The 21,662-nt window shown below is 46.4% G+C and overlaps 1 protein-coding gene across 5 annotated transcripts in view; it reads right to left on the minus strand.

Annotated features, from left to right (window-relative positions):
- ABTB3 (ankyrin repeat and BTB domain containing 3) overlaps positions 1 to 21,662 on the minus strand; it is a 339,095-nt gene that overhangs the window by 43,072 nt on the left and 274,361 nt on the right. For 3 of the 5 annotated variants that reach the window (XM_011768939.3, XM_071071186.1, XM_011768942.3), the window contains 5 exons: positions 7,395 to 7,560; positions 4,880 to 4,969; positions 2,602 to 2,703; positions 582 to 675; positions 328 to 463 (listed from right to left, as the gene is read on the minus strand). In XM_011768939.3, coding sequence (XP_011767241.2) covers positions 328 to 463; positions 582 to 675; positions 2,602 to 2,703; positions 4,880 to 4,969; positions 7,395 to 7,560 — 588 coding nt within the window. The remainder of the gene's footprint in view (positions 1 to 327; positions 464 to 581; positions 676 to 2,601; positions 2,704 to 4,879; positions 4,970 to 7,394; positions 7,561 to 21,662) is intronic. The other 2 variants (XM_011768941.3, XM_011768940.2) reach the window with 2 other exon arrangements.

Here is a 21,662-nt window from a genome sequence, read left to right on the forward strand (position 1 = left end):
GTTTTATTATTTTTAAAATGGATTCTTATACTTCACAGCAGCTGACATGACGTGCTCTGAGCAAAACCAACCAAGAGTGACGTCTCTCCGTGAGTTTAAAGCTGGCCAGGGGCGGGTAAAATAAGGCATTCTGAGTGGATGTGCACTGCATGGAGCTGGCTGTCAGCTGGCAGGCAGGGTCGCTCTGGCCAGGCCCGGGGCCTGGACCACCTCACACTGCCTCTGGGCCCCACATCCAGAGAGACAATGGGTCTGGGGTAGGCCTGGGAATCTGCATTTTTAACAAGCACCACTCGGGATCTCTGGCTCTGGCCCATCCTAGCCTACCTGTGTCCGTGGGCTGCAGCCTGGCTGAAAGAGTTCATATCACCCTGGGGGGTTGTAGAAATTCCATTCCTGTACATGGTTCCTATCAGGGGATCGGCACCACGCTCCAACAGCAAACTAACCAGCTCAAAATTTCCTGCAAGCCCAGAGAAGGGGGTTTTATAAGAGAATAAAGCAAAAATATAGTCACAGGCACTTCAAGGGCCAGGGTGCGCTGGAGCTCCCTGGCCAGGGTGAGAACTGGCAGCTCTTACCTACAGCAGCTGCCAGCTGGAGGGGCGTTTCCGAGTAGTTCTCCTCGCCGTGCTCCACCGAGCCTTCCACCTTGGCCCCAGCATCCAGAAGGAGCTGCGGAGGAAGAGCGGCCATCGAGACGGTGAGAGGAGATACACTGTGCACAGGCGTCAGGAAAGACTGCTGGGATCGGTGAGATGCCAGCGCTCCTTCCCTCCCTCTGGGTCGGTGACCGCGTGCACAGGCTGAAGGGCAACTGTACCTCGGAGGATGAATTGAGAGCCTCTCACTGCTGCTAGAACCCCAGACTACTCAGAGTGTGTTCCATGCACAACAGCATCAGCACCACCTGGGAGCTTGTGGGAAATGCTGACTCTCAGGCCCCACCCAGGTCTACTGAATGAGAGTCTGCATTTTAACAAGATCTCCAGGGGATGTGTACATACATTAACATTTCTGGAAGCACTGGGCTAAAGGTCCTTGGCACAGGAATGCTGGAAGGTTCCCCTCTTGGGCTGGTTACACAAAGCCTCAGAGGGCACTAGGGTAGCCTCGTAGAACCACAGACTCTCAAGAGTTCTGAAGGACTTTGGGGGGCCCCCAGGGCCCCACCTGGATGGCCCTGAGGACAGTTTAGCAAATGCTAAGGTTTCTGGCCAGCAAGATCAGTTAATAAAGTGGCAGAGTGAGCTTCTAGAAGTTTTGCTTCATATGGCTTCATTCTGTGCATTCCCTGAGATAGCTGGGCTTCCTAAAGAGGCAGGGATTCTGTTCATGCTGGATCTCATTCACAGTGAATGTGCTGTCAGCACTGCTGATGGAAAATGGGGGAAAAATCTGCTATCTTTACTGCCTACTTAGGGCTCCCTGAGGGCACGGCCATGGGGGAGCCACCTACTTGGCACTCCGTGATCGCTGGCCCTGTGGCAGGGAAGTGGCCTGACTTCTGTGTGACTTTGCTTGGCTGCTCACTGTTCCCATTCCTGATTTAAAGGTTGAGAATATCCTTGCATGTTAAAGAATGACATCTGTGTCCACCAGACCACCATCCGACCCCTTCTTTCTTAGTTTCCTCTACCAGGAGTGGACTGGGCATACTGTTCTATAGGCAGAAGCCAGCTCTCAGTGTGACACGTCACACTCTCAGCCTCCTGAAACATGACTTGGGATCTGTTCTAAGGATTCTCATGACCCAGGAAACAACAAAGGATTCCCACAAAATTCCAGCATTGCAGAGCTGTCCCTGCTCTGCATGGAATCAAGAGGCATAGACCACACAAAAGGAGGTGAGTTCCTGATGTGCCCAAAGCTCAGCGCTCACTACGGGACCAGGTGTGGTCATGAACTCGGATGCTGATCTCTCTTTTCTGATGAAGTAAAGATCAAGCTTATGATTTAGAATGTACTGTATGGCTGTTCACTGAACAGCAACTACAACAGCCAGAAAAAGTGCAAGCAATACACATTTATATGCCCAAAGGACCTCCAATGAGGACACGTCACTGTGCTTGGAGCTGTTTCAGAAGACACATAGCCAAGGCCCTACTCTAGACCTCCTGGATCTGATTCTCAAGAAGTGGGATCCAAGCAAGTGTCTTTTGGAAACACTCCCTTGGTGTCTTGGATGCTTCCTCCCACTGGCTGGAAACCACTGGATTCTACACAAACACCAGGGGTCACACCTAAGGGAAGGTTCTAAGGTATCAGTAGCAACCATGTTCATGTTGCAACAAGCAAAATGAACAAATCCATGAAAACAGCTGAAGCCCCACCCCAGAGCAACCAGGAAGAACTTCATGGGTCTGTCACTCTGTGTGTGAGGCTGTGTGTGGATACGTGATCATTTCATATTGGTTAAAGCCTGGCCATATAGATCACTACATATAATATTTTTATTCACATGATATGAATATGCTACATTGAATTGCAGTTAACCAATATGAATGTCTTAGAGAATATGCATGCTGGGAGAGGTATAGATGTGTGTTATGGAAGAGGTAAAATCAAAGGTCAGATGTGGATAGGGAAATACGTTAATACCTGAACTACAGGAATATGTCCATGCAACACAGCAAAAGTCAGAGCCGTCCAATGGCGGGTCTCGGGGTGGACGGATGGATATTTATGAGGAGTACTGACAACCTATAAACAAATTGAAGTTATTTTCAAAATGTGACCTTCACAATACTTAGGCTAGCAAATTTGACCTATCTGTGGCTGGGCATATGGGCTAGAGATGGACAAAAAGACATCCTGGAGGATGCCTTGGGCAGAGCTGGCAATACAGGGCAGGGATTTTCCACTGCTGGATGCTCCAAACACCTCTCACCAAAGCCGTGGATCTGTCCTGTTTGTGTTTGTAAGAACAAAGACCAAAGCAATTCCCCAAAGCCAGGACACTGGAAGTCTGTGTTTTGGAGATTTTACCCTTGAAGGCAGTGAGAAAATGTCTCAGTGACTTTACGTCCTCTGTGCATAAGAAGGACTCCTTTGCTTCTCTGAAAGGAAATAATGGATGATTCTGATCGCCTCTAAGGTGCTTTGGAGAAGCTGTAATGGCGATTACAATGAGCCAGCTTTCTGGCCTGTCTCCTTCCTCTTTCTACCTAACAGAGGGTGGTGGTTCTGGGAGCTACAGGATGTCAGAGAGCATGAGATGCCACTACCATGCCATCCATACTTTTAAGAGAGATTCTCAGTGGTGGCAAACCCCAGGCAAGGGACGGTCTGCTTTCAGCTTTCAAGCCAGGGAAGTCCATTACTCGTCTGATGGAGGAACTTCACCGTCTGATCACAACTGGCCCTACCCTGTTCTCATTTCACTCTTCTGCTGGCTTCCTGGTTGACAAGGACCCTCTGGTGCTACCGCAATATGGGCATGAAGCTTTTCTAGGACACATCACGAATGAACAATCTGAGACTGGGCTTTCAGGATGGGGGCCTCAAAACACTGCAGGCCAAGAGAGAAGAGACAGGGCAGCTGAAGGCTAGGCTCTTGCAAGAGCAGCACCCACATGGAGCTTTTCTCCCAAACACTCCTGGGGTCATGTAACCTCAATGCCTGCTTCACTCAGAGCAGTATGGTTCACTAAGCATCCACCGGAGGAAGGCCTGAGCTGAGATCCGTGGGATGGGCTAGAGAGGACCCGAGAATGCCCTAGAACTCAATGCTGAGGACCCCTTGCGCGGGTCTGCATGGTGCTTAAGGATTCACAGCAGGAGGGAAAATCCCCACAGATTCCAAAGTTATAGGATCCAAAATGATTCTGGATCCAAAACTACGTCTATTGTCTGCTTTTCTCAGATAAATATAAAACTCACATTTAAAAAAACACACACACTCAGTACTGAGACTGCAAGGGCATCTAATTTTGAACTGAAAAGGTTTCCCAGGGTTGCTGAATGATGATTTCAGCCTATCAATCTCTTTGCTGTCTGATACTGCCAATATCTTGCCGCCAGGGAGAGCAGGTCTTCAGGCAGCACAGAACATGGTAAAAAGGTGGTATTTCACCTATGACAAGGTTGGGGTGTGGGTGGAGGGACCAATATTAACTGAGTTCCAAACTTACTCTCTATATCCCTTCTGACAACTATATGAGATGGGTGCGATTATTCTCCCATTCTGCAGATTGGGAGAAAAAAGGTTAAGGTACTTGCCCAAGCACAAAAGCAAGTCGCCATGGCAGTGGTGGCATCCGAACTTGAACCCAAATCTGTCAGATTCTAAGGCCAGTGTTGCAGGGGGGAAGGGAGGGCAGGGTTTTTGGGGGGACATGCTTTCCACCAGACCACATTGTCTCAGGGAAGCTCTGAGATTAGCTTTAAGATCTGTCAACTCAGCCAACAAGGTGAGCCAAACAGGGTTTGGAGGGGGAGCATGGAGGATCTGTAGGAGGGAGACTTCAGTGTAGGGATTGAGTCAGTGCCTCCTCTGCTGTGTGTTCAGTGGAAAGAGAGGGCTGATGGCTCAGGAGTGCTCTTTCTGCCCCATCCTAGAAGAAATGGATCAGCCGTGGGAATCGGGAACTCTGGAAATCGGGACGGCCGAGTCAAGGAAAAGCCAGCGCTCCTTGCAGTTATGTTGGTTGTTTTTAAACATAACATACATGCAGGCAGCTCTTTGGGGTTTCGTTGAGCTGGGGCCTCAGGATGGTGGTCTCACCAGGGCCACAGCAACTAAAAGGACACAGGAAGGATCTATGTGTTGCACTGTACACCCTCAGCGGCAGCTCTTGGGAGAAATAGCCTCCCTTTCTTGCTCGCCTTCCCCTGGGGACTGCCGGCCGAGGGGCCCTGCAGGCCTCTGCACCCTCACCTCCACATTCAGGTCAGCTCCGGCATCCAGCAGCATCTGAACCATCGCCTCGTCCCCACGGACGCAGGCATACATCAGGGGAGTCATGCCCTGCGGTGAGTTAAAAACCAGAGAACAGAGAACGTTTACAAGGTGGCCGTGGTCAGTCGACGATAACAAATGAAAAATCTTACTTGTGTTTCGGAGACCATGCTTGTGCTCTGGCATGACAAAAATAAACGTGCAGCGCTGCGACTCGTAAGGTCACAACCCTCCACATGTGGAAACCAAAATAGAGGCGATGAGGTAGCCTCCACGGCCTTTTCAGCATTTATCTTTCCTTGCCTTGGAGGATTTTCGTTCGTTTGCCTGTCTCAGGGTGCAACAGACCTAAGGGTGTTTGCTAAACACCTAAAGCTCTTAGGAACTTTCTAGATTGATTCTGCAATATCAGCCCTAAGCTACCTCATTGGTAAACACTGTTTATCTGATATTTTCTCTTTCACAATATAACAAGTATCATCTTTGCTCTATAAAAGCTGCTGGTCAGCATCAAGGGAAATTGAGTGCCTCTGAGCATGTGGCATTGCCCATCACTGACATCTGGTTTGACATGGTCATTTGTAAGCAAAAGGCAAGTGAATGAGGAATGGCCTTCAGGAATACCAGATTCACCAATGACCCTTGTTTCTGTAAACGAAGCATCACAACCAACAGAAGGAAAGGATGGATTTTCAACAAACAGTGTCACGAAGTCGGTTATTTGGGAAAACATCCAAATTAGAGACTTTTCTCACGCCACACATCAAAATCATTTCTAGTTTGATTAGAGATATACAGCAAAAATTGAAACCATAAAAGATATCTAACTGGTTTGTGGATCTCTTTCTAGGCATAAAAGGAATGGAAGAAATCACAAACAAAAATCATTACAGCATTGAGGATGTGTAATTGAAAACATTATAAGCAAAATCAAAAGGTAAACAAAGAGTTGAGGCATATTTATCACATTATAACAAAGGATTATGTCCCTAATATGTAAACAGCACTCCTGAATAAAGAAGAAAAACAGTAAAGCTCTAATGAAAAACAGGCAAAAGATAAGCAGAACAGTAATAGTGAACACACATATAGCTGGAGGGTGTGTAAAAGGAAACAAAAGTTCTGGGAAAGTAATTTAAGATTGAGAACCTTAAGAAAAGCGGGTGCGTTTGAGTCACTATTTGCATTTAAAAAATTTCCCTAATGAAATAATCACAGATTTGAACAAAGACTCATGTAAATATATTTAGCTTAGCATTATTAATAAAAATAATTGGAAACGACCTAAATTTCCAACAATTGAGGCCTGGTCAATGAATAAATAATAATGACCATTTTGTGTAGCCATTAAAAGTGATTAACAAAAAAAGACACTGAGCCCAGTGGCTCATGCCTGTAATCCCAGCATTTTGGGAGGCCAAGGTGGGAGGATCCCTTGAGGCCAAGAGTTCGAGACCAGCCTGGGCAGTGTAGCGAGACCCTGTGTCTATAAAAAATATAAAAATAAGCCGGATGTGGTGGTGCACACCTGTAGTCCCAGCTCCTCAGGAGGCTGAGGCAGGAGGATCTCTTGAGCCTAAGAGTTCAAGACCAGCCTGGACAACATAGTGGGATCTCATCTCTTAAAAAAAAAAAAGAATATTCAACAATATTGCAAAGGAACTTTAATATAAAATATTGAAAAAGGCAAGATGTAATAAATCACTGGGGTTTTAAAAAGAATATAAATATACACGTATGTCTGCGTTTGTGTTTGTGTGTATTAGAGCTCCTTGGTGTTGCTCCATAAAATTACTATAGCTGTAGTTAAATAAATAGTCCCTGTCATTCCCTCTCTAGAACTCACTGCATGAGCTGCCATGTGAGAAGCGGCCCCATCTGTCTCTTGTGACTTTCCATGTGAGACTTGCATTTATAACTGCTGTTTGTTTTCTCTGTCCATGACAGTTCACCACACAAGGTATCTCCCTGACTGGTGGGCCCACGTATCTCTCACTGTACCTCAGTTTCAGGAGTTAGGGGGGATAGCTGCCTATCTCTGAGGCACCTCCTAGGGTCCCCAGAATGACTTTTGTGCATCTTAAACATACTCTAAAATTTTGATGAAATCTGTCTGGGCTTGTCCTGTGCAGGAACAGACAGACAAGCAGAGAACTAATTTTAACCACCCTGGAAGAGGAGTTGAAGGACAGATACTAAATATAAATGATGGTTACATGGTGATGGCATTATTTCCTTTCTGGAATGGGCCTATTTTTCCTCCCTTTTCCATTTCAGCTGCAATGATCATGTGCTACTTCTATAAAGATGAACCACAGTATTTTTCTAAGATATTTTAAAAACTGAAGAAAAACACAAGCAGGCAAGCAATCTAAGCCGTCAGCAGGGGGAGCCTCTGCCCAACGCCTGCGGTGGGGATTCACCAGCTGTCTGTCTTGCCAGGGCTGGTGCACATGGAGGAGGTGGGGAGCGTTCAGACCCTTGGCCCCTGTACCTGTTCACTCATGGTATTGATCCCATCAGGCCCCAGCAGAGACACCGCCTGCTTCACCAAGTCTGTTCGTCCACAGTTCAGCATCCGGAAACCCAGGTCCTGCTTAAACTTGGCTTCGATGGCCACTGCATCCAGCTTCCGAGATGCACAAAAGCAGTCGTCAGCCCTAAGGAAGGGAAGAGACATCATGCGGGTGCAGCGGCTTCCCAGAGGGGCACAGGGACAAACTCTGCAGGAAGTACCCTGGAACACTGCATTTGTGTTTCATGTAAATTGCCTGTTCCTAGACTCCAATTAAAATGATTGTCTCCGGATGTCTCTTGATCCTTTGTCCTTTATGACTGCTGTGAATCTGTCTAGTCTCTTGTGTGCTCCCATAGCATACTGAGCTAAGTCACATAACGACTAATACGTATTGAATATTTACTATGGACTAGGCACTCTTGCTAAGCTCTTTGCATGAATTAATTCATTGAATCCCCACATAGCCCAAGAGGTAAATCCTGTGACCTCTCTTTTACCCATGGGGAAACAGACGCAGATAAGGGCCCTGTCCAAGGCTACACAGTGTGAAAGCAGTGGAGCTAGGATTTGAACCCAGGTGGTCTGTGTGGAGAGCTGGCCTGTTCATCTACCGTCCCCCTGTCCTGCAATCACAGGACCTAACTATTTGCCTGTTTATTTGTCTGACTGCCTGCTCTAGGCTGGGGACTTCTGAGATCAAGGGCCTTGTCTGGTGAGCCTCTCCATCCCAGGGCCCGAGAGGGCAAAGGACACAGAGGTTAATGGGAGCTGAATGAACACACACTGGGTGGATTCTCTGCATTCAAAACAGTCGCAAGACAGAGAACTGGCAAGATCAAACGGGAATATAAATGGCAAGGTGCATGGGAAGTTGTCATCCAGCCAGCCCGGAGCATTGAGAAAGAGGTTAGGGAAGGGTGGGGAGGAGAATCAATGGAATCAAGAAGGTGCTACAAATTCTGCTTATAAAGGATGTTACTTCCTTCTCACAATGAACTGATCAATCAATTAATTATTAAATCAAATCACTAAGCATTTATTGAATACCTGTTTGTGCTAAGCTCTGTTCTAGGTGCTGAAAACACAAAGGTAAACATGTCACCATCCCTGCCCTTGGGGCCCCACTGCCTGGAAAAGGAGAGGACACAGGAATGGGTTGTTATAATTCAATGTGGCAAATGCAAGAATTGAGGGGTAAGAGGCATGCACTGTTACAGAACACATGTGCTGCGGGAGTGCAAGGAAGTGGCCAGGCAGAGACTAGGGGATCCAGCAAGGCTTCCTGAGGGAGATGACCATTGGGCTATCTGTGTCTTTTTATTTTATTTATTTTTTATTTTAATTTTTGAGGCAGGGTCTTGCTCTGTCGCCCAGGCTAGAATGCAGTGGTGCGATCATAGCTCACTGCAGCCTCAGACCTCTGGGCTCAAGTGATCTTCCTGTCTTAGTTACTCCGGTAGCTGAGACTATGGGGATGCACCACCACACCCAGCTCATCAAAAATTTGTTTTTGTAAAGACAGGGTCTTGTTATGTTGCCCAGGCTGCTCTCGAACTCCTGGCCTCAAGCAATTCTCCTGCCTTGGCCTTTCAAAGTGCTGGAATTACAAGCATGAGCAACTGCATCTGGCTTGTGTCTTAACTCAGGAGATAGGAGAAGAGAGAGCAGAAAAGCTGTGAGCAGGACCAGTATGAGCAAAAGTATGGTGTCGAGACATGCAGGCTGTGTGAGGGTAACCACGGAGGTTTCAGTGTTTCTGGGGCATAAACTTCTAGGCAGAAGCTGAGGTAAGCAGGGCCTAGACCACAGAGGACATGTGACGTAGTCCTTAAGGCTTCAGACTTTATCCTTAAAAGCCGTGAGGGGAGTGATATGGTTGGATGGCCAACCCTAGGAGAGGATGGAGGGTGGGCCTGAGCCAACTCTAGAGGCCGGGAGACGTGCTAGAGCCAACTGAACCAGCTGAGTGGACAGAAGCCACTGCCAAAGTGTGAAGTGATGAGGGGCTGAGTTGACATAGTGGCTTCTGGGATGGAGCAGAGGGCGTGGACTCTGTCTTCTCCATGTGTGCCTGCCTGCTTCTCAGATATGCACCGCCCCTACCCAGAGGCAGGTGTGTCAGCTGGAGTCAGAGCTGTCCCAGACCCCCTCACGCTCCCCCTGCTTGCTGACTCAGGGGGTGGGAACTAAGGGGAGGAGCCTGGTGTTTGAGATTCCTGGTTCTGTTCCTGCCTCTAATGAACCCACTTTGTGGTGGAAGTAAGGGCGAAGTTTGTGAGGAATGAGAGGGGGCCATTGTCCCAGGTTTATGGCGCTGAGACTCCTGAGCACCTGAGGAGTGAATGACCAAAAGAGTCCCAATAAGTGAATGTGATGTGTGTGGCCCTGGCCTGTCCCTGGGTTCCTGACACATCACTCATCTCTGCGGAGGAGCCTTGGTCTGAAAACTATCCCAGAATGGGAACCCAGGGGTAGGAGATGCTTTGGCTCTAGATGCTAGACATGAAGCGTTTGCTTCTGGCCACCAGGGGGACCTGCTGGGATGCAGATGGACTCCAAGGACCGGAGCCAGAAGCCTGGTGTTGAGCTGGGGGATCTGCTCTGCACACCTGTCTCAGGACCTAAGCGTCAGGCCAGGCCTCCAAGGGCCTATTTGTAGGAGAGTCCTGGGAGGGACAATGAAAGGTACTTAGTGGCCCAGAGTTGATCAGAATCTGGACTCCAGGATTAAGGGCTTTTCATGGCAGGTGGGAAAGTCAAGAACACCCAAACGCTGTTGAAAGGCTATCCAGGGAAGACAGAGGGTTACCCTGGTAGTGGTGAAGGACTGGCTGGAGGGCCGGGGCCTGGCTTCAGTCTATGGCATCAGCATCTGAGACCTGAGCTTCTAGGGTACAGAACGTGGCTGAGCCATAGAACTTCTTGGCCCAGCTCATGGGGGCCTTGAACGTGGCTCTCTTACAGCTAGGGTTACCAGATTTAGCAAATAAAAATACTTGAGAAATATTTCATGGGACACACTTATACTAAAAACATTATTCATTGTTTATCTGAAACTGAAATATAACTGGGTGTCTTGACTTTTATCTGGGAGAGGGCAGAGACTAGGGGCCCAGAAAGAACACAAGGAGAAACCATGGATCCTTCCAGAATGTAAACACAGCATCTATCTCCAGGGGAGGAGGGGGGACCCTTGCTGCGACTGTGGGCTTCATCCAAGGGACCAACAATCCCTGAAAAATGAGTAAGGAAGGAGCTTCAGACAAAATGAACATGACAGAGGGAGGCAGGCCAGAGTAAGAGAGAAAGGTCCCAGAGCACGCATCACAGAGGCTTCCGGGAGAGGTGCGCACAGGCCTGGATGTGCCGTGCTGAAAGTTCTGGACCCTCAATTGCAGTTGTGTGTGTGCAAATCCCAGGGAGGTATCAGATTTGACTCACTATAGAGAAAACCTTTCTCACAGACCACCATCCAATTCTGGAAGAGGCTCCTTTCTGAAAGCAAGAGCTCCATTCTTGGGAGCAAAGATGCTGTAAATTATTGTCACAGAAAGACACCCATTGGAGTTTCTTCTTTTTTGTCTAAGTTCCTTCTGATATCCTTCATGCTTGATGGATTCAATCAAATATGCATTTTTGCATGAAAAATATACATTCTTCATTCCATATGACTGGATAAACATTACTGGGCACCTACAGTGTGCTGGGCCCCACACTACGGGACTACAAAGGTGGGAGACACAGACCCTGTGTTCTCAGAGCTCACAGACTCGTAAATGAATAATTCCAAGAACATCAGGAGAAGTGTTTACCAGCTATCAAGGTACTTGATTCTAATTAGAAAGAGACAAATGGCAAGAAAATTACTGTAGCTAAGATGATGATAATTGTTATTACAGGAAGCTGACATTTACTGAATTCTCACTATTGAAATGTAAGCTCTTTCTGTGTACGAACTCAAACCATCACAACAAATCCTGATGTAGGTAGGAGCTGCTGGAAGCCCCACTCCACAGATGAGGAAAGTTTAAGAAAACTGTCAAAGTCACAGAGCTGGTAAGTGGTGGGCCAGATTTTGACCTGACCCCTCATCCTGCCCTCTTCAGTGGGACCTGGCCCTCTCCCTCCACCATGCCTATGACTCCACACATATAGCTGTCTCCTTGAGCTCAGCTCTGGGTGGCTCTCAGACCCTTAAATTTAGCAGGTCCCAAATGGAACTTTTCATTAACTCTCCTATCCCCTTCCTCCAAACTTGTCCCTCAGTCATCCCATCTCAGTAAACAGCACCACTGTCCACCCAGGTAGTAAGGCCAGAACCTTTTCTCATGCCCATATCCATTCCATTAGCTGTTGGTTTTGCTAATGAAATCCCAAATCCATCCACTTCTCTCCACCTCGGCTGCCCCACCTGGGTCTCAAAGAACAGCATCCATCTCTGAGGTATCCAGTTACTGCCACAGCCTCCTAGCTGGTCTTCCTGCTTTCATTCTCCCCATCCAAACCAGTCTCTTACACAAGGTCAGAGTGAGCTTAAAACATCAGTAGAACCATGCTATGCCCCTGCTTAAAACCTTCCACTGCCTTCCAGTGTACTGAGGATAAAGTCCAGCTCTCCAGGCAGGGCCTGCTGAGCTCTACAGGCTCTGGGCCCCACCCCCTTCCCGGCTTGTCTCCCTCCTTCACTCTGCAACAGCGACTCTCCTCTTTCTTCTGACCCTTCAGCAGGCAGTGGCCTTCCTGCCTAGGGGACTCAGCTCCTGCGGTTCCCTCTCCCTGGAAGGTCCTTCCCCTGGCTCTCTGCAGGACATTTCTGACACGTCCATCCAAGCCAGGGCTCTCCAGGCCAATTTTGTTTGTCTCCTTGTTAGCATTTTTCACAGTTTGTGACTATTTTATTTACTTTAAAAATATTTGTTTTTTCCAATAGCATGCCAGTCTCCAGGGGGCGGGACCACATCTACCTTGTTGTCTATTGTATACTCATCAGTGCCTGACACACACTGTACCAATGGATAGGTGAGACATGCATGATCTACCATTCATTCTTAAAAAAATCAATTACGTTTTAATTAACCATTAAGCACGGTATGTATTTATGATGCACCACATGAATACACTGTGGTATGGCCAAATCAGGCTAATTACCAAATGCATTACTTACTTCACATATTTATTTATGGCGAGATCATGTGGTGTTTGTCCTTTTGTGCCTGGCTTATTTCACTGAACATAACGTTCTCCAGGTTTATCGACTTTGTCACAAATGACAGGATTTCCTTCTTTTTTCTTTTTTAAGACTGAATAGTAATTCCACTGTGCATATATACCACATTTTCTTTATCCATTCATCTGTTGATAGGCAGGTTGATTCCATATTTTGGCAATTGTGAACAGTGCTGCAATAAACATAGGAGTGCGGAGATCTCTCTGATGTACTGATTTCATTTCCTTTGGATATACAGCCAGTGATGGGATTCCTGGATCATATAGTAGTTCTATTTTTAATTTTTTGAGGAACTTCCACGCCATTTTCCATAATGGCTGTAATAATTTACATTCCCACCAACAGTGTACAAGGGTTCCTTTTCTTGACACCCTTGCCAACACTTTTATATTTCATCTTTTGAGTAACCGCCATTCTAACAGGTGTGAAGCGATATCTCATTGTAGTTTTAATTTGCATTCCTTGATGATTAGCAATATTGAGCATTTTTTCATATACCTGTTGGCCATTTGTATGTCTTCTTTTGAGAAATGACATGTTTAGGACCTCCGCTCATTATTTTTATTCTCTCTGTTGTCCAGGTTGGAGTGCAGTAGTGCAGTCTCAGCTCACTGCAGCCTCTGCCTCCTGGGTTCAAGCGACTCTCATGCCTCAGCCACCTGAGTAGCTGGGATTACAGGCTTACACCAGCAAGCCCAGCTAATTTTTATATTTTTAGTAGAGACAGAGTTTCTCTATGTTGGCCAGGCTGATCTCGAACTCGAGCTCAAGTGATCTGCCTGCTTTGGCCTCCCAAAGTGCTAGGATTACAAGCGTGAGTCACTGTGCCCGGCCTTCACTCATTTTTTTTGAGACAGAGTCTCACTCTATCACCCAGGCTGGAGTGCAGTGGCGTGATCTCGGCTCACTGCAAGCTCCGCCTTCCTGGTTCACGCCATTCTCCTGCCTCAGCCTCCCAAGTAGCTGGGACTACAGATGCCTGCCACCACACCTGGCTAAGTTTTTGTATTTTTAGTAGAGATGGGGTTTCACTGTGTTAGCCAGGATGGTCTCGATCTCCTGACCTCATGATCCTCCTGCCTCAGCCTCCCAAAGCGCTGGGATTACAGACGTGAGCAACCGCACCTGGCCCTCACTCATGTTTTTAATTGGATAATTTCCTTGCTATTGAGTTGTTTGAGTTCCTGATGTATTTTGGATATTAACCCCATATCAGATGTATGATTTGCAAGTATTTTCTCCCATTCCATAAGTTGTCTCTTCACCCTGTTGATTGTTTCCTTTGCTGTGCAGAAGCTCTTTAATGTGACGCAATCCCATTTGCCTATTTTTGCTGTTGTTGCCTGTGCTTTTGGAGTCATCACCAAAAAAATAATTGCCCAGGCCAATGTTATGGAAATTTCCACCTGTATTTTCTAGTGGTTTTACAGTTTCAGGTCTTACATTTTGAGCTGATTTGTGTATATGGATGACATAAGGGTTCAATTTCATTCTTCTGCATGTGGATATCCAGTGTCCCCAAAACCTTTTACTGAAGAGAGTGTCCTTTGACATTGTGTGGTCTTCATTCTTGAAAGGAGGCCCCAGAAGGCATCTGTTTATTAATAATCCCTTGGTCATCCAAAATAAATAATAAATAATGGTTGTGGTTACTGAATTTTACCAGGTAAGTCAGGCAAGTGAACTAGAGCAGGTAAGAAACATTTTCCATAAAAATCTATGACAACTGTGACTTTCTGTTCAACCCGATTTGTTGGAAATGTTTAACTCTGCAAAAAAGAAAAAAAAAAGTTCCTGTAGCATGTCTGTAAATGTGGCTGAGAGCCCCATACAGTCTTTCCAGAAAGTTCCTGAAGGATCTCCACCACGGTAAACCAACATGTCCCTCCGCGGCCTGGACAAGTAAGTGTGCCCTCCTGAGTGCCTGACTTATTTATGCAGAAATCTATTCAGCTGGTCACCTGGGGCATCACTAGAAGGCAACCAGCTTTATGGTTTTCCCTTCAAGAGGCTTTCAATGATGCAGTATAAAACCTGATCAATTTAAGTGAGAGGGCAACTACCGAGGTGGTCAATTTCTCTGATTTTCAAGTGCCCCAGCCCCGAGAGATAGGCTCAATATCTTCCACCACTTCAGGGACATAACTTTAGAAAGATGTTTTCCAGGAGGCTTGCAGGCCTGAGGACAGCAAGTGATGGTGTTGCTTTCTCTCTCTTGGGAAGGAGGCGGCACCGAGGCGGGGAGTTAATGCATTCTGCTGATCTCTGGATGCTTTCTGAGTGCCAAATGCAAGCTGATGAGGTCCTGGACATCTTTATGCATTTATTAGGTTTTAAAGCTAGTATAGCAATTATGAGCACAAACTCTGGTATCTCAAATCCAAAATCTGCTACTTGGCAGTTGTGTGATCTCAGGGCCAGTTACATAACCACTTTGTTGCTCACTTTTCTCACCTGTACAGTGTACTTAGTCATACCTTCTTTACAGGATTTTGGATATGAATGAAATAAGACAATTTGTGTATAATGCTTAGCAGAGTACCACGCTTAGTACACAGCTCTCATTAAGTGTCAGAGATCTCCTATGATAATCATTAAATAAATTACAAAGCAAAGTGCAGACTTTGGAAAGAATATACTGTATTTGGAAGAAGCAAATACAGAGACACAGAGACTACAGTCCAAGTGTTTTTTAAGGTCTCAAATTAGATATCATGTCTAACAAACACCACCAGAATCACAGTAGACCTTACACAGTGGGGAAACCCTGGCCCCCGGGAAGGCTGCCAACCCTGTCCCGCATGGTTTTGTAAGTGATAGTAGAGGGTGGGGAGGGAGTCAGTGCTAGATGAACGCAGTTTCTGGAATAGTTCAGAGCCCCTTAGGGTGCTGTGGGCCTACCCTACCAGGCTCGTGGCCCTCCTTTTTCTCTCCGATTCCAGGGACCAATCCTGGCCTCACTGTCGCTAGAAGGTAACCAGCTGCTCCTTCCCTGAGAGTTTTACTCCAGTGTAACTCCGTTAAGGCCACCCCCGAGGATCTGGGCTCGGAGGCCAGGCTGCCCCGGTTCATCCCTTGGCTGTACCCTCACTCACCAGGCAACCTGGCACGGCTTTAATTTCATTTTGTTTTCTCATTTGTAAAATGGGAACACTAATCTTACTTAACATGCTTTATTAACAAATACTTACACAACACTTACTATTTGCCAGGCATAGTATAAACTTTTTATAAATACGAACTTGTTTAATCCTCATAATAACCCTATGATGAAGGCACTATTATTTTAAATTTATTTCACAGAGAAGGAAAATGGGCACAGAGGGGTTAATCAACCTGCTCATTGTCACACAGCTGAGTAGGAGTCAGGATTTGAACCCAGCAGTCTGGCTCCATAGTCCAACCTGCTGATCACTCTGCATGGCCCAGTTCTAAGTGAGGTGCTGCCCAGCGCTGGGCTGCTGTGGCTTGGAAGCACAGGCTTCCAAAGGGATTCCTTATACTATGACTCTGAGATCCTGTAACACGAAAGGCCCAAGCAGCCCCAATAACCATGATCACTCATACAAACACCACCCTTTATTACATGCTTATTGTGTTTCACACAGTGTGCTAAACAGCCAATTTTCACCACTTCAGTGGATCCTCTCTTGGGAGGAGATCATCATCATTATTCACATTCTATCAGCAAGGAAACTGAGGCGAAGGTCTGGTGTCTGAATCCAAAGCTTTGCCCTCACAGAGGCAGGAGAGGCTGGGGCCTAAGACCAAAATTCACATCCTAGTACTTACTTGCTAAGGCATCTTGGGCAGGTGAAAAAAACTCTCTAAGCCTCAGTCTCCCCCTCTGCAAAACAGGGACGATGGTAACAGTCCTCACTGTCTACATCTGCAATGAGGTTTAAAAGAGATAATACTTTTGAACCACTTAGCACGGTGTGTGATGATAATAATTGCCTAATACATGGAATGGGTAATTCATTGCTATGATTTTATAATTGCAGGTCCTCTCTCCAGGGATTTAATCAGGCCATCTGGACACTCCCCACCACCATCCTTCAGCCACACAGTCCTCCAATCCCAGGGCAGGTCTTTCCCTGCTGCCAAGGTCTTTTCCAATTGTTCTAGGGCCTGGACCCTCTGAGCCCAGCCCTCCTTGTGGCCTGTCACGTGCAGGGCCTCGTGAGAGCTCTGCCGTGTCTCCGGTGGCTTCTCGCTTCCCTGTCCATGTGTTTCTGTTCTCATTCATCTGGGTCTCACCAGCAGTTGGCAATCTGCAACAGAGCAACTTCCAAGGCTCCTCTCCAAGGCAGCAGCCATCTGCCTGGGGAGCTGCGTGAGAGGAAAAGTCACTTTTCCTTGCTCACATGGAAGATTCCTGAAGCCCACCACTGGACGGTGCAGGCTGAGGTGTTTGGCTGTTGTGGGGATAAATATGAGAGGATGCAGCCCCGTTCTGCTGCTTGGGACCCTGGGAATTGTGGTTTGGGTTACACTATGGCTCCATCCAGCAGTCAGATTAGTTGTCTTGAAAGAGAGCAAAGATAGTAACAATAACGAAAGGCACAGTAAACATTTACAAACAGCTTTCCTAACACACTCTAGTTAATATCATAATGATGACTGGCATTTATAGACAGCTTTTCATTTGTTAAGTATTTCACATATAATAGCTCACTTAAATCTTCAAAATGACCTCATAAACCGTGGACTGCTCTGCTCGTCTTACAGAAGAAAAATTGTGGCATCGAGGTTGCATATTGGTTGCTCAAGGTCGCACAGCTTGTAGCTGATGGAGCTGGCACTCAACCCAGGCCTCCTGACTCCTCAGCCCACAACTGCATCTTGCTTAAACCCTCAGGAACCCCAAAAGGTAAGCTTTCATGTCCCCATTTTACAGATGAGGAAACAGAGACTCAGAGGAGTTACATATCTGGCCCTAAAGTCACTCAGCTTCTTAGACTTCAATTTCAACCCAGATCTGTCTCATTCCAAAGTCCAGGCTCAAGTAAGACATGTGTTTGTGGGTGAATGCCCATACTCCATCCCAGCCCACTCCACAAAATTCACCATTACTGAATACCTACTCTGTGCCACACACTGGGGATCCGCAGAGGCCAATAGGATGTGATTTCTGCTCTGGAGAACCTCAGAGTCTCAGGGAAATACCATCACTCATTCATTCATACAGACTTCTTTTTTTGGCCTTTATAATTATTTTTAATTGGCACATAATAATTCACACATGCATATTTATTGGGCTCCAGTACGGACCAGGCACTGGATTAGGTGATGCAGCAGCAGATGAGTCAGAAGCAGCTCCAGCCTCACAAGGCTGTCATGGAAAAGGAAGTTAAGTGAGCTGTTCGGTACACAGGTAACGACATAAGTGAAAATGAAGGTAGCTGGTGGGGGGAGGGGAAATGAGAGTACAACACTAACTCAAAATAGTAATTAAGGACCAAGTTGCCAGCCTTTCATATTCCTCTGTGGGCATAACAGAGATGGATGGTATCCAGTAGACAATAATGCTGATTTCACTTGTCTGGATACTCAGGACATCATTGAAGGGCGGCAGGGAACTGCTGGAGTTGAAATGCATGCGGACACAGCACATGTCCTTGCTGTGTTACCTTCAGCAAACTATGCCATCTGTGGCTATGCTTCCACTTTCTTATCTATTAAATGGGGAGAACAGTCCATATGTGTTAAGATCTTGGTGAGGATGAAGTGAGATCATACACACGAATCTGTTTTTGTTAGGCTGGGGCGCTGTTTATGGACAGGCACCGAGAAAAGTGGGATGTGTAATACTCATATAGACTAGAAACATCTAGATGACCTGGACCTAGGCAGCCACCTGAAATGCAGCAGAAACACTCCAGGCAGTCAACACTCCAACACCTGTTCAGGATCTCTGGGGAATCTCATGGTGGCCTTGAAACAACACCTAAACCAAGGATGGCAGACAGGGTTCAACTTGTGCATCAACTCTGATTCACTGCTATGGTTGACTGGAGGATGGTGTCAAGGGGGATTCTGAAGCCGTGTCCAGACTTAGCCAGGAAGGAGGAACACCCAAGCCCTTGAGAAAAGTTCTGAAAGCAACGGGTAATGCAGGAGCAGAGACACCATAAGGGCCCAGATGAATGTGGTTATATCATGACTGTATCACCCATTAGCTGTGTGACTTTGGACAAATCACATTTCTTCTAACAACTTTAGTTTCCTTGTCTGTAAAATGGGGATGTTAGGCTAATCAAGCTCTTGGGTACCTCCCAGCATGGACATTCCCTGAGTTTATTACATGTCTTCTGGTACTCATGAACCATTCTTTACTGTGTAATAGCTTTTCTCCTTTACTCTATCCCAGCATATTAGCTTCTCTGTTTTTGGTCTTATCTCATGCAAACATTTATTCCTGTGGCCAAGAAGATCACCTGGGAAAGAAATGTGTGGCAATGAGTTTTAACCATCCCCACCATTGTTCTCCACTTCTTCTTCATAGTAATATAGAATCACCTGTGTCACTGAGTTTTGGCTGGGTGCAGGGTCACTTAGTTAGGGAATACATTTTCCAGACTCCGTGGCTGCTACAGCATGTGATTAAGTTCTCACCAACAAAACGTGAGTAGAAGTGGCATGGGTAACATTTGTGTCCAGTGGTGAGCTGAAGCCAGATCTTGCTGGCTTGTGAAAGCCAACTGTGTGCATCTTCCCCATCCTGTGTTCAGTAACATCTCATTGCTAACTTGAAATCAGCCATACTGGGGGTATTTACACCATGGAAATTGGCAAACACTGCAAATCATGGCTCTCACCACCCTCCTGGGACAGATGATTGTTAAACATTTACCAGCATGACACAATGTCATTTGATTAAAAGGAAGCTCCTAGCTCTGACTTTCCCTTTGTCCCTTTCCCCAGCTGATAAGCAGACTTGCCAATGTCCTAGCTTTGACTATGCAGGTGAGCCTAATGCTCCAGGGCCGACTTCTTCTTAAAAGGCAACACAGTCAATAATTTAGGCTTGTAGGCCATATGGTCTCTGTTGTAATTAGTCAATTCTGCTGTTAGAGCTTGAAAACAGTAAACAAATAGGTGTGGCTGTGTTCCAATAAAACTTTATTTAAACAGAAGGCTGACCCAGGGGCCATAGTTTGCTGACTCCTGCTTTCAAGGAACTGCAAAGCAACAAGATGAAAGGAACTTGGGTCCTCTAAATATCTTGTGGAGAAGTCACCCCACCAACCTGCAATGGCTGATATATTACATGACAGAGAAGTACCATCTCTCTTAGTCAAACCACTGTACTCTGGAATCACTCTGTTATGGAAGCTGGCCATCTATCTAATACATGAACTCAGAAAATACCTGCCTGCTATGGTTTGAATGTCCCCACCAAAACTAATTGAAATGTAATTGCTATTGTGGTAGTGTTTTGAGGTGGGATCTTTGGAAGGTGATTGGGTGATGAGAGCTCTGCCCTCAAGAATGGGTTAGTGCTATTATCATGGGAGTGGGCTAGTTATTGCAGAGGTGAGGTCAGCTGCCATTCTCTCTGTATCGTGCATGCTCACTTGCCCTTCTGCCATGGGATGACTCTCACCAGATGCTGGTGCCACACTCTTGGACTTTCCAGACTCTAGAACTGTGAGCCAAATAAAGCTCCTTTCTTTATAAATGCCCATTCTGTGGTATTCTGTTATAGCAACAGAAAATGGACTAAGACAATGCCCATTATGGCTACTGTCTTAATAGGTCAGAATGGAAACATGTCTTTCCTGGAATTTACTGGGCCAGATCTGGCTGCTTTCTCCAATTTCCTAATTTCTGGAGCTCAAGATAAGAATGTTGGAGTCTGCAGACTCAGAATATCTAGGAGAGTAGGGCTTTCATTTATGAGAGTCTGGTGATGCATTTATGGCCCACAGGGCATTAAAAAAGCACAACAATGTGCCGTTGAGTTTGTCTGTGGTTACACTCGAGGCTGTCTGGTAGGACTCTAAGGGATGCACCAGGGTTGCAGGTGTCTGCTGTGTCCAGCTCTAGTTTCTAAGTTTACTGGACACCTGAATAAAGTCAGCCTGAGATGGGACAAGAGCAAGATTTGCTGTTTTATGCTTTTATTTAAAAGCAACCCCAGCGATTCTCAGAGAGCCACAAGGAAAGCCACATTCTGTTCTTATTGTGAGGCAGGGAGGTGTGAGTGGAACAGAACTTAAGGAAGGGGGAAGGAAGGTGGAGGGGTAAGGCGAGTAGGGAGGGAAGGAGGGAGAGGCTCTTGGCCTGGATGCAGAGGGGGAAAACTCTAGGGCTTGTGGCCAGTGCAATCCTAAGACTCATGCTGTGTGCCAATACTGTGTTTGAAGACTATTTTGTGGTTGTTGTTTGAGATGGAGTCTTGCTCTGTCACCCAGGCTAGAGTACAGTAATGTGATCTCAGCTCACTGAAACCTCCACCTGCCAAGTTCAAGTCATTCTCCTGCCTCAGCCTCCTGATTACAGCTGGGATTACAGTCATCCACCACTATGCCTGGCTAATTTTTGTATTTTTAGAAGAAACGGGATTTCACCATGTTGGCCCGGCTGGTCTTGAACTCCTGACCTCAAGTGATCCACCCACCTGGAACTCCCAAAGTGCTGGGATTACAGGTGTGAGCCACTGCACCAGGCCAAATTTGAAAACTTTTATATGGGACACACACTTGCTCAGTTCCCCCTGTTGCCCCACATTCAACTGGATCCACCCGTGTGTTTCCTGCCTGGCCCTGGTGGCATTTGCAATTGGATCCTTGACTGGAATAGGGTGCAATGTGATATGTTCTAGTATTACAGATGAATATTAAGGAACTAATATTTTAAGACATCTTCATTAATTCATTCTTGTCACCTGTTAAATGTCAAACAGTGTGCTAGGCATTCTTGAGTGCTTCCATACCTAATATTTTACGATTCTCAAATAATACTTATAGTAAACACATAGCATTTATTATGTGCCAGGAACTATTCTAATT

This window comes from Macaca nemestrina, chromosome 10 (genome assembly GCF_043159975.1).
Source record: "Macaca nemestrina isolate mMacNem1 chromosome 10, mMacNem.hap1, whole genome shotgun sequence".
Classification (NCBI taxonomy): domain Eukaryota; kingdom Metazoa; phylum Chordata; class Mammalia; order Primates; family Cercopithecidae; genus Macaca; species Macaca nemestrina.